Here is a 13,520-nt window from a genome sequence, read left to right as displayed (position 1 = left end):
GTAGCTAGGCACACAATACTGAGGACCACAAATCTTAGTTTCCTTCATGCAATATTTTTATTTTTCCTGATTTTACATGTTTCCAAGCAAGAGTTGCCTTGGTTCTTCTCTGCTCTCTATTTTTCTTCATGTTCCATGGATTCCTTTTTTCATTTTGTAACTAGTCATTTTAACTTGATATTAATAGAACCTGCTATTTTCTCAGTAATCTTCAGTGATGGTTTGGATTTCTTAAAAAATAAATCAAATCTCATGTGTTTAATGGATATCATCAAGGTGATAGGATGTGTGCCTAACTGGGAAATGTTGCCTTGCAAACTCATTTAGAGAGATGTTTTCTGAGGTTATGTGAATGGAATCAAGTCAAAGATTTGCCTCCAAAACTGAGAAAATAAATTCCTTGTTTAAGCCACCCAGTCTATGGCACTTTGTCATGGCAGCCCTAGCAAACTAATATACCCTGCTCCCACAAGGAGCTTTCTGCAGACACAGACCATTGATTATGGGCTAGAGGCAAAAATTCTGGTTTGAGACTGGGATCCCAGGCAAAGCTCCCCAGAGTCAAATGTGGAGTAGGATGTTTTATAAGCTTCTTGCCTTTGCATGGATTTTTCCAATTTCTGACACAAATGTTTCCACGGTGACTGCAAATAAGTTAAAGAATTCTTGGATCCCTTCTTCCAAGTTCTCTCAATTGCGTATGCCCAAGGGTTCTCTTAGGATCCTAAATGATGGGGGAGGAGGCATCCCCAAACATACCTGTACTTGAAGGTCCCTTCCCCCTTGAGAGGTAGGTGCTCAAGTGAAGTTAATTTGATTTAGAAAAAGCTAATGTTTATGGTGAGCTATTGTGAATTATTTAAGACTGATGAATCACAGACCTGTACCTCTGAAACAAATAATACATAATAAGTTAAAAAAAAGGAAGAAGAAGAAGATAGTAGGAAAGGAAAAATGAAGGGGGGGAAATCGGAGGGGGCAATGAACCATGAGAGACTATGGACTCCAAGAAACAAACTGAGGCTTCTAGAGAGGAGGGGGGGTGGGGGGATGGTTTAGCCTGGTGACGGGTATTAAGGAGGGCACATATTGAATGGAGCACTGGGTGTTATACACAAACAATGAATCATGGAACACTACATCAAAAACTAATGATGTAATGTATGGTGATTAACATAATAAAATTTTTAAAAAATTTTTTTTAATAAAAAAAAAAAGAAAAGAAAAAGCTAATGTTGTGTTTCCTGGACGAAAGGGTTATAGAGTTGAGTTATACCCATGACATCTGGAATCATGTTACTATTTACTTGTGTTTTCCCCCAAGGTTTTATTAAGGTCTCATTTAATGTCCCACCTAGTTCATTAGGCTTGCCTGTGTAGTAAGGAGACACAGAGCTTCCTGGGGCCAGCATGAGGGTATCTGAGCCAACTGGTTTCAGGGGTCAAGAGTTGGGACTACAAGATGCAGCTACTCATCCCCATGGCAAGCTGCTTCCTCTATTCCCAGCCATGGGTGTACAAAGTAAAGGGTTAACTTGGAAGGCTAGGGGTACTCAAAGCCTGAATATTCCAGAGAAAGGACTTGCCCTTGACTGGCTCCTGGGAAATAATCCGAGTCCTTGGAATATCCTCCCTGATAAAAGTGTCTTTGTAACCTGGGGTCCTGAGCCATGCCATGTCGTCTAGGCTGACAATGTAATTTGTGGTGAATGACTGTTTTTGTTCACCTGGGGCCCTGGGCAATACTATATTCATTTGACTTCTGTGGGGGCTGAAGAATGAATAGTGAAGCACTTCATGCCTACAAGACAGACCCTCAATAAAAATCCTGGACACCAAGGCTCAGGTGAGCTTCCTTGGCTGGCAGCATTCATACGTGTTGTCACACATCATTGCTGAGAGAATTAAGGGCGTCCATGGGATTCCACAAAGAGGGGACAATTGGAAGCCCACATCTGGTGTCTTCTGGACCCTGCTCCAGGCAACTTTTGTCCTTGCAGATTTTAATCTGTATCCTTTCACTGCAGTAAGTCATAAATGTGAGCATTGCGGGTTTTCCGAGTTCCACGAGTCCTTCTAGCAAATCACTGAAGGTCTTCGGGACCCCCAACACAGAGGTCATGAACATTGTTTTATTATAATAAATGGTGGTTTTCCTTTACCTCCTTCAATTCCACCGCTCTTTGAGAAAATAAATAACATGAGCTGACCCCTCAGCTTGTGGGACCTGAAGCTGCCCTTACCCTCCATCCCAGTTTCCTCCCCGCCTTGCTCACTGCCCTCCACAAGTTCTCCCCATGCACTCAGAGAGAAACGGAGGCCTTCGACATCCTTTCGTTCCTGCTCCTTTATCTCGGTTTCCACCAAACAAGCCAGACAGAACATGTGTGTTCAGTGCACACTCATTCGGGCAGCAGGTCTTCCCTAGGAGCCCCCCACCCCAGCCCCATTCCCTCCTCTCTGGGAGGCAGAGCTGGGGGTCCCTCACATGGCACTCTCGTTGCCCCCCCGTCCCCTGGACGCCCCCTTCTCTTGTGCCATGAGTGACTTGTAGGGCTTCCCCAGGCTGGGGAGGGTGAGCTCGGCTTCCTGCAGCTCCAGCTCCCGCTGAGACAAATGCTCAATGACGGCTGCTCCAATAGAGTCCCCCAGGACATTGGTCATTGTGCGAAGTCGGTCACTGGGGAAGGGTGGGGAGAGAGAAGCCACTGTTAGCTGAGGTTTGAAGAGTTCATGGAGGAGAGGGTGCAGCAGGGTGGGGGGTTCCTTGTGCCTGAGTGTTGGGACTCAGGTTCTATCCACGAGCACATAACCTCAAGCAGGTGCCTCCCCTTTGATGTCCTCAGCTTCCCCTCCTAACAGATGCAGGTTGGATCAACTCTGATAGGCTCACATGTTATCTTAGCAATGCAATTCTTTCTTTTTAAGGATGTAAACATCTGATAGAGAAAATTAGGGGTTGTGGGCTGAACAGCATACAGGATGAGGAAGATAACCACCGTGAGTAAATCAGGCCAGACTGGAGACTGTCTAAATGGGACTCAGGTCCACCTGACAGCTCCCAAATGGGGAGGAAAGTCCAGATTTTTTAAATGTAAACCTCCTGTTTTTCAAAGTTGAGAATTAAAAACATAAACCAACAACAACAAAAACTTGCAAGCTCTGTCCCACGGATCCGTTCCATGGATCACCAGCTCTGTCCCACAGATCGCCTTTTTGTGACTTCTCCATAAAGCAGGTACAACAGCTGTTCAGGCTCATATGTAAAGCCCCCCTTGCTCATCTCCTCCCCATCCTACTTCCCAAGGTTAACTCTACGGAATTTGGGATCTACAGGCCATGGTTTGGAGTACTCTCCAAGGCTCACCTTGTACTCTAAAATTCTAGAACTCTGTGTCCTTGCTGGAATGAGGGCCCGCAGGCTGGGGGTCTCACAAGGAAAACAGGGGGTTTGAGGAAAGATAGCACCAGGGTCTGAAGAACACTCACAGGAACCAGTCCACAGCTATGATCAGCGTGATGTCTTCAGTGGGCAGGCCGACCGATGTGAGCACAATGACCATGGTGACCAGACCTGCCTGGGGGATCCCAGCAGCCCCAATGCTGGCTGCTGTCGCTGTGATACTGTACATAGACAAAGAACACAGGGAGGCAGGAGGTGGGAAGGAGAAGATGAGGAAGAGAGTGAGAAAGGGCACAAAAGAAGGGAAGAGGTGGTTCCCTGGGACATCTTAAATTAAGTGCCTGAAAATAAAAAGCAGCCTTCAATAAATGTATTCTTTCAACCCATATTTATTGAGCATCTACTACATGCTAGACACCTAGCAGAAACTCCCTTAGAAGAAAACCCTGCCCAAACAGAGCTTACATTCTAGTAGGGGAGGCAAAGAATAAGGAAGATGAGGACTTAAAACATATACTAAGGCAGATGGTGCAACAGAGAAATGGTTCGGCCTGTAAAAGTCCAAACCATGCAATTTTAAATAAAATATTCAGGGAACACTCGCCTGCGCAGGTGACACTGGAGCAAAGACCTGAAGGAGGTGATATTTGCTGTTATATTTATAATGACCACATTGGAACCTCTGGGTGATGAGACCCAGGGATCCATCCTTCTTATAAGAGCCTCAGGTTCTTAGGACGCACCAGCCATACTTTGGAAAACACGGGGCAAAGGGATCTCCCACCATAGCATGTGAGAGAAGATGGGACTGAAACATCTGGCAGCTCCCGATAGCTTCAGGTTGCAAAGTCTTACCTTTAGCCTCATTTGGCATGGGAGGCTGGGCTCTTCCCACATCCTCCCTCCAACATTCAAAGCCTCCCTTGACCTCAAGCTGAGGCTTCCTCCACCCCTAGCCAAGCTAATGACTTCTTAGGTCTCACCTGCTGGCAGATCCCCCCCAAGACCATCTCACCTGATGGTCGTTATCTGGCCCAGGTTAAGCTCATAGTTGTTGACTTGGGCGATGAAGATGGCAGCCAGGGCCTCATACAGGGCAGTCCCATCCATGTTGACGGTGGCCCCCACGGGCAGCACGAACCTGGTGATGCGTCGGTCCACACCCAGGCCCTCCTCCAAGCAGCGGAAGGTGATGGGTAGTGTTGCAGAGCTAGGGGAGAGAGCCCTGGAGGCTGAGAACAGGGGGTGGCAGGGTGGGGCTGGAGCAGCCATGGACCGAAGGAGGGATTCTGATGAGAACACTGGGAGACCAGGTGGGAGCCAGAGCAAGGGAGGATGGTGGGTGTATAACATTTCAGAGGATGGTAACTGTGCACAGGGAAGAAGGGCTCCTCATGATGCAAGAAGCACACAGCAATGGTGGTCCCCCAGGTTGAAGGTCTCTTTGACCCACTTAAAGCCAATAGTTTAAGGCTAATTACTAGACACTTGTGCATGCCACTAATGACCTTTCCACTCCCAGAAAGGAAGGGACTAGGGGTCTGCTAACCTCCCACACCCTCAGGGTTAAGAGAGAAGTATTAGATGGACCCCTAATCCCCATTTCTGTAGCTCAGGGAGCAACCTCAGCTACACTAACCCTCCTGGTCTCTCCCCCCACCACTCCCCAGCAGGGGAAGAGCAACCTGATTGGTGAGTTTAGTTGAAGGAGTGGACCTCTCACTTGGAGTTGGCCTGTCCACGAAACATGTGCTCTGCCTGGTCAGCTTGATGTCATGCAGTGAGAAGCCTGGACCCACAGAGAAGGCATCTGGGGATCCAGCCCTGTGGTGATCAGGTGAGTTTCATTCCTGGCTACAATGGCACCAATCCTATTGGCCAAAGACCAAAAGGCACATTCTCCAGGCAGCATTATGAGCAATAACAATAATATTATTCTTCCGTCCAGTTGGCTCTTGTGATACTTCTCAAACTTTTGAATTTGGATGATGGGGAAAAGGGAAGCTCTTTATTAACCCCATAAAACCACAAAAAAAAAAAAAAAAGGAGAAAAAAGCCAAGTGAGCTCCCAGAGACCATCTCAAGGGGAAATGAGACTCTGAGCTAGAAAATGAGAGAATATGGGGCATGTTGGAACCTTAGTCCTAACCTCAAAATTGGCAGCTGGTTCTCCTCCATATAAAACAGAGAAAAAGAAAATGTGGAAAACAGGTCAGGAGAGCCAGCCCGGGACAAAGATCGGCACCCAGGTGTCAACTGACCTACAGACCTTCATGAGCCACTGACATTACCGCACAGCTCAGACAAGGTTCAGTAGGGGCAGGAGGGGCAGGACTCCTAGGAGAGCTTGTGAACCACAGTGAACCTCAAAAAAGTACCGGGGATGAGGACGAAGCCATACCTGGAAGACGTGCCCATGGCAGTGATGAGGGCCTGCAGCATACCCCCGATGAAGGGGAAGGGGTTCCGGTGGGTGATGAGGAAGTAGATGAGGGGCAGGACACCACCAGCATGGAGGAACAAGCCCACAATGACGGTCAGGGTGTACATGCCCAGCTGACCCCCCAGGACGGCCATGTCCTCCATCTCTAGGATCTTCCCAGCGATCAGGAACAGGATGCCCACAGGTGCGTACCTAGGCCAAGCAGACACCTGTCAGAGCTCCCTCATGACTTTCCCTAAAGCTCAGAGCTGGCATTCCCAAGACTTTACCCATATAAGCCCCTGGAGCCAGACAGCGCCCACCATACAGCACCCTACTCTGCCCCAACCTTCCCCACACACTGACAAACAGGGATGGACCCCACAAACATATCCCACTGCCTCTTCCTGCTCACCCACAGTTCACACCCAGAACAGCAGGGAAAAGTTCCTACAACTTCAGGGCATACAATTTTATAAGGTCTCTCTTCCCTCCACTCCACCATTCAAGTCCCTCCCCAAATAGTCCCTGTCTTCGGGACTCTTTCCCTAGACATGGCCCAGACATTCCCTATCACTGGCCTTCAAACTTCCCTTATTCACCACCTCCAACTCTGTTTGCTCTAAATGTGTAACCTCGATGCCCCTATTCTCTTTCCTGTAAGTGCATATTCTCACTCACTCACCGGCCCTGAGCTATTTCACCTGAATTTCCCCCAGACAACCCAAACCACGCGTCTTATCAAATCATCTACTTATTTAACCACTTTCTTGAGCACTTACTCTGCTCCAGTCACACAGTCCCTGCCCCTGTGGTGCCTACATTCTAATGGGGGAAACACGCAGTATACATAGAAATGCCTAATTAAAAACTTCGGGTGTTGAGAGCTGCAAAACAGAGCCCCTTAGTGGGGCTGCATCAGCATGCATGGACAGGGAGGGCCTCCCTGGAGACCTGACATTCACACAGAGGCCTACATGATGAGAAGGGACACATCTATCTGAGGGGAAAGCATTGCAGGCACCGTGCAAAGACCCTGAAATAAGCATGAGCTAGAAGTGCTGAAGGAGCATAGAGCAGACCAGTGTGGCTGCAGCGGCGAGTGAGAGGAGACAGAAGTGAGTTCATCAGGGGCTCACCTGTGCTCCCCACAAACCAGCGCATCTTAGTCTTGCAAGTTCCTGCCACCAGTGGTGCCTTCTTTCACCCATCACCAGGCTTCAGCTTTTACTCCTCTCTCTTTAGAAACTAAAGTCTATGCTTGGTTGTTCTTATGGTAGAGGCATTGGAGGAGGTAGGGACCTCTTGGGAAATTGGTACAATAGCTTGGGTCAGAAATGATGAGACCCACCCTGAGGCGGTGGGAAGGAGGATGTGGGGCACTTTTCTGGCCACATCTGTATTCCCCTGGGCTCAGCTGGGCTCAAGGTGAGACCCAGTGGGAGGTTGCTGAGTTGTCTCCCAGTCTAGACCTACCTCTACGACTGCTCTGTGAACCCCCTCCCCAGCTCCCTCATCTTCATCCTTCCTCTTCATCCCCCACAAAATTCCTCAACCCTAGGTCAATTGCACGGGGCTTCTTTCCTTCTACACTCACCCAGCCAGCACATCTGGATAAACTCTGCCAATGACACCACTATAAATTTATGGTTTCCAATTCCGTCGAGCTTCCTCTTGTCAGTCTTTTTGCCTATCCTTGATAAGCTCCCCCCTCACATTCCACTCAGCTGCTTTTCCAAGCTTTAAACTTGGCCTTTAACCCCCTACACAACTTTCTAATTATTGGGGATTATGGACAAAGTCTCCCCCAGTCTGGCACTAGACAGTCTTGTTAATATCTTGCACCACCACTCCCAACTTACCCTGTGCTCCCACCTCCCTGAACTCCCCACCATTCTACAGCCAACTCAGGCTCTTGCAGGATTTGCATGTTCTCTTCCCTCTCCTTGAAGGGCCTCTCTCCTCTTTCCGTCCTATTGGGTTCCCACTTGCCTTTCAAGACCCAACTACGAGGTGACCTTTTCCATAACTCCCTCTTCACCTTCCCAGGCAGAGTTCACTGCATATCCCTCCCTTGGCTGCTCACTTCTCCAAGTTCCCAACTCTTTTTGAATGTCCCTTTGCTCTAGAACCTTCCACCTTGTATTGCATTTATCTAGTGTCTGTCTGTCTCCTCCATGACTTCATAAGCTTCTTGGGGGTAGGGATTGAATTCATTGTATCCCTGTGTTCCAGACAAAGTTAGCCCAGAAAAATGTCTGCTGAATGAGTGAAGGAATTGGTAAAGGAATAGAGAATGGTAAAATGGATGCACACATGCATCAACTAAGGAATAACTAGTGAGTGGATAAACGAATAAGAAAATGAGCAAATGAGACACAAATGAATGGGTGGGTGAATGAATGAGTGTGTTAAGTGAATGAATGCAGGGAATACTGAGGGAGTGAATGGAATAACTAATGCGGAGATAAATGAGTGGGCCAAAGAATGAGCTTGAATGAATACATGGCGGGGTGAATAAATCAATCAGTCAATCAATCACTGGCTTCATTAATGCATGGATGAGTCTGTGAATGAGTTTATGAGTGAATGTATGAATGAGCAAATTAACCAATACATAAATGAATGACTTTGGCCAAATGGTCCCAATGGCCCCTTGAGCAGCTGCCCCACAGCCTGACTTCCCAGTCCCGGCTCCACCCTTCCCATGTGCCGTCACCTGCCAGCCCTGTCAAAGCCCAGCACTTACCAGATAATGATGCCCACCATCCTCATAATAGCCTCATTGAGGCTGTCGAAGAAATCCCGCAGGACTCGGCCCTTGTGTTTCATACCACCGATGACCAGCCCAAAGGCCACAGAGAAGACCACAAGGCCCAAGGCATTGATGCCATTGGCTGAGCCAGGCACAGGCACAGTCTCCTCGAAGCTCAGCACCTCCTGCAGGGTGCCCAAGGCCCAGGTGACATTTTCCAGGAGGCTAGTTCCGTTGTCCATTGAGGATGGGGGAGGCATGGAGGTGTCCGGCTCAGATCCATTCTCTGTCCTCACTATGGTCCTGGTTACCAACCTCGTGCTATACTGCGTCTTGAACTGAAATATGGAGAGATCGGGACCAAAATCAATTCATCAGAATCTCTTGAAGAAGTTTATTTAGAACACCAACTCCTGGTTGCCACCCATGGAGAGTCTTATTCAGAGGACTTGACCAATGCGTAGAAGAACGAGTGAAGGAATACATGAATGAAGGAGTGAGCAACTAATGCATGGCAGAATGAGTATAGATTCTGCATTTTTCAAAGCTCCCTGCTCAAACATATTTGGGGGCCTCTCTCTTCAACCATCTATGGTGAGATGCCCTGGTTCCTCCTTCAGCACCATCCCAGGCAGCTCTTGGCCTAAGTCGTTTTCTGTTATCCTCCCTTGATCATTCCACCAATGCGAGGTACATTCTTTCTCCCAGACTCTTCCAAAAACCCCTGCCCATTGCTCTGGCGGGCCCTTCTTCCCATCCCTCACCCCAGGACCACTCGCTTGGCAGCAAGTTCCCCCCACCCTCCAAACCTCCTTGACCACACTGTGCACTTCCCCTGACCTGTTTGAAGCAAGCCTCCACCAGGTTGGGCGGAAACATATTTCTGCAGAAAAACATCAGAGGAAGGGAGGTGGTTAGACGTTGGGAAGGAGTCCAGGGTGATAATAGTTAAGAATAATAGCAACAGTACCAACCGTAATAATGGCAGCCAACAAGTGAATGCTTACTCTAGACCGGGTACTGAGCTAAGTGCTTACCTACAGATATGATCTAAACACTACAATAACTCTAGAAGTGAGCACTACTGAGGTCCCCATTTTATGCACAAAGAAACCAATGCACAGAGAACTTGCGGAAGTTACCCAAAGCTGCACAGCTCATAAGGGGTACAGATGGACCTCAAATCCAGGCCTCTCTGAGCCCTTCCATAGAACCCTATGCTACCTCACAGACTTCAATTCACACACGTGTCAGTGATGCCTCAAAAAACACAGATAATGGGCGCCTGGGTGGCTCAGTCGGTTAAGCGACTGCCTTTGGCTCAGGTCATGATCCTGGAGTCCCGGGATCGAGTCCCGTATCGGGCTCCCTGCTCGGCAGGGGGTCTGCTTCTCCCTCTGACCCTCCTCCCTCTCATGTGCTCTCTCTCATTCTTGCTCTCTCAAATAAATAAATAAATCTTAAAAAAAAAAAAAAAACACAGATAACTTGTGGACCTCAGATCTGGGTTTCCCCCAAGTCAATGACTAGGGGAGAACCTGGCAAGCCTTGATTCTGGCTGGCAAAATCTTGCTTCTTTAAAAGAATCATTCATCCTCCAATGGAGCTTGAGAACATCAAACACCATTGTTCTGAGCCCATCTCAAGATGCAGCTAAAACTTCCAGAGCCTAAGGGCCAAAAGATCGTACCCTAGGAGTCAGCTACTCTCAGAGAATTTGTGCAAGGCTCCAGGGCAGAAAATGGGTACCAATAAACTAGGTTCAACTTGGGTGTTGCATTTCCAGGCTGAGTCAGCCTGTCCCCTTTGTCTCTCCTTGAGTGTGGCTTCTTGCATCTAGGGCCAGAGTTCCCATCAAAATTAGAAAGGGCGTCACCTGACCAGGTCCATGAAGGCATCAGCTGTGGGGATGGTCTCAATGCGGCCTTCGCGGTGCAGCCCCTCCTTGGAGCCCTTCCCAGGATGGATGATGGTGACCATGAGGATGCCAATGAAGACAGCAATGACCGTGGTCACCATGTAGTACACAGCCGCCCGCATCCCCATCCGCCCTGTTGCCTTGTTATCCAGGGATGCCATACCTGGAGGACAGGTGATGCAGCCCTGAGCAGTGCCATCTGCACCCCACCACCCACTTCCCATCCATCAGCTCTACTTCCCTCATACCACCAGCTCAACAAGCATTCCACCAAGCATCTCCTCCTTCTGTGCCCCACCCCAGCACCCACACTGCCATCCTTTGACCCCTCTCATCATTCTTCTACCCCTATTCTAGTTTCCATATACACCTTCCACCCCATCCTTTATCCCAAGCCCCACTTCACCTACCTTCCCTCTACTTCAAGCCAAACTTTTCAACTCCCACCCCATCCTCCATTTATGCCTACGTTACACGATGGCGTCACCTTCATTCCACTCTTCATCCTGCTATTGACCCCAAGATTATATCTCCCTCCAGCCCACCTCACTGTACACTATCTGTGATAGATACTTCTTTTGGTGCTCCAGCCAAAGCTCTTTACCAGGCTAACACACCTGCCCTTCAGCTGCTGCGTTGTTGGCTGCTAACAGTTTGTGTGGCCCCCTTCTCTGGAGAACTGCCCTCAGCAGAACAAAACCTGCTTTGCCCAGAAATACCCCATGGAAGACCTAAAGCCAAAGGCTACCTGGTACAGGGATTCAAAAGGCCAGCTCCTTTGACTTGGGTGAGGGCAGAGTTGGGAAGAACAATTCGGTAGCATTACTCCTGCTCCAGAGCTATCCATGGGATAAGGCTGAGAGGCCAGCCTTCTTCTGAACCCACATCTCTGCTTAGATTCTTTCCCTGCCTTATCTTGCTCCCCTCACTTCCTCATGGGTCTCTCTTGAATGCTATCCCTTGATATAACACTTGTGCAAATAACCCCATCTTAGGCTCTGCATCTGCGAAATCCAACCCAAGAAACCACTTTTTCAGGCCTTTATCTTCATCCCTGTCCCCAAATCTGGAGATTGCAAATCAACCACTTAGGTGCCAAATCTGGCCCCCTGCCTGTTTTTGTAAATAAAGTTTTATTGGAACACAACCACACCCATTTGTTTACAGATGAGTCTGCAGCTGTTCCTGCACTACCATAGGAGAACTGAGTAGTTACAACCGAAATGGTATGGCCCCCAATGTTGAAAATGTTTACTATCTGGCCCTTTACAGAAAAAAATTTGCTGACCTCTGCATAACCCATCCCTATTTCTACCCCAGCCCCCACCCACCATCCTGTCACCTCCAATACCTTCATCCACATCCCACCCCCTGACCATTGATGCCATTCTATCTTCCTTGGCTGCCCTATCACAGCCTTTCTTTCACCTTTGGATGATGGTAAGCTCCTGGCAGGCTGGTATTTTATCTACACGGAAAAGCATGGTAGAGTTACTGAGATAAGTGGCATATGTCATATGGAGTCTGGAACCTGGTCTGATGAAGACCTGGGCTTTGGCCAAGAACTCGGGGCTAAGTGCAGGCTTCGTGTTTGAGGTCCTAAGATAGGGAGGTGATCCCATGCTTGCGATAGTTTTGGCTCCAGGTTTGAGCTGGGGCTCCGGGATGGGTCTCGGAGGCCAACACTGGCCTGGGCTCTCTCACCTGTGACCAGGCTGGAGACAATGAGTGGCAGCACCAGCATCTGCAGCATTCTCATGAGAAGCTCTCCGGGGAAAGAGAAGTACTTGATCTGGCGGTAGGTAAGTTGGTACGGGCGCAGGGCAAAGGCCAGGCTGACCCCTAGGACCAAAAGGAGGGCTCTGTGGAGTGGTTTGGGTCACCGAAGGGTGGTGGCAAGTGCTCTTGCAGGTGAGAATGAGTGGGCGGAGTGACGATGTGCGCGTGCAGGGCATTTCTCCGAGGTCCCCGCCCCCCAGCCAGCTCACCAATGACCACAGCGCTGACGGTCAGCAGGATGAAGGCGTTCCGGCGCAGGAAGCGCAGCACGTGCTCACGGGTCATGGTTTGTAGGCGCAGGCGCGTGCGCAGCGCTCTCTGCTGCAGGCTCTCCTGCAGCCGCTGCAGCCAGCCCACGCGGCCCAGCCGCTGGCCGCTCTCCCGCAGGAACAGGCTGTTCCCGTGGCTGCTCATGGTCTATCTGCGGGGGACAGAGGGGCCTTCTGGTAAGGGACAAGACAGAGGGCGGCTGTGGGGACAGGGGAAAGGGTGGAGGAAGCTGGCGAGGAACTCCGAGAATCCAGACAGGGGAGGGGCAAGGTCCACCTGTTGGGGTGAGGCTGTGCTGGGACACCTGAGAACACTATTTGGGGTTGAGGGGTTGCGTCTTGGCAGAAAAGGGTCCAGATCTCCAGAATCCGTTCCCGGACATGACGCTTTTGCCATTCCCTGACTCCAGAGCCCTCCTTATTTCATATCCTCACAAGCAACTGGGGGCTGTCCCAGCTCACAAACCAAACTGGCCGGCCTTTGCTCAGCGCCAACTGGACATGCAGAGCCCCAGACAAGGCACCCTGGGTTTAGCCCCCCAAATTAATATGGTTTGCTGTTTGGCCTGGTGGTGTTGACAAGTGGCCTTTCCACAACGACATAATCAGCAGGTGCCTGGTAAACAGTGAGTACCCAATAAATACAAGTGCCCTGCATGAGTGCTCAGGTGAGCAGAGCGGCTGGAGGTGGGATCCCTTGGGAAGGAAATGGTGACAATCCTTGACCCCAGTGACTCTTCAGGATCCATCTTTGAAGGGAAATGTGATGTTCAGAATCTCTCTGGGTGTTTCCCAAACTTCAGACTTTTGTGTCTCCTCTATATTTGACCGCATTCCTGTAACCTTATTTACTTATTTAAGTAAATATATCTTGGGGGCGCCTGGGTGGCTCAGTTGGTTAAGCGACTGCCTTTGGCTCAGGTCATGATCCTGGAGTCCCGGGATAGAGTCCCGCATCGGGCTCCCTGCTCAGC

The 13,520-nt window shown here is 49.5% G+C and overlaps 1 protein-coding gene across 1 annotated transcript in view; it reads right to left on the bottom strand.

Annotated features, from left to right (window-relative positions):
- Nucleotides 1-2,337: 2,337 nt before the first annotated feature.
- The window catches only part of SLC1A6 (solute carrier family 1 member 6), a 12,331-nt gene continuing 1,148 nt past the window's right edge, over nt 2,338-13,520 (bottom strand). The window contains exons 2-10 of the mRNA XM_021683187.2: nt 12,487-12,698; nt 12,203-12,340; nt 10,457-10,661; nt 9,421-9,463; nt 8,575-8,918; nt 5,805-6,038; nt 4,419-4,613; nt 3,490-3,624; nt 2,338-2,680 (exon numbers count right to left, since the gene is read on the bottom strand). Of these exons, the coding sequence (XP_021538862.2) occupies nt 2,485-2,680; nt 3,490-3,624; nt 4,419-4,613; nt 5,805-6,038; nt 8,575-8,918; nt 9,421-9,463; nt 10,457-10,661; nt 12,203-12,340; nt 12,487-12,691 (1,695 nt within the window). The 5' untranslated portion in view covers nt 12,692-12,698 and the 3' untranslated portion in view covers nt 2,338-2,484. The remainder of the gene's footprint in view (nt 2,681-3,489; nt 3,625-4,418; nt 4,614-5,804; nt 6,039-8,574; nt 8,919-9,420; nt 9,464-10,456; nt 10,662-12,202; nt 12,341-12,486; nt 12,699-13,520) is intronic.

This window comes from Neomonachus schauinslandi, chromosome 1 (genome assembly GCF_002201575.2).
Source record: "Neomonachus schauinslandi chromosome 1, ASM220157v2, whole genome shotgun sequence".
Classification (NCBI taxonomy): Eukaryota; Metazoa; Chordata; class Mammalia; order Carnivora; family Phocidae; genus Neomonachus; species Neomonachus schauinslandi.
This window is presented reverse-complemented; position numbering and strand designations above follow the sequence as displayed.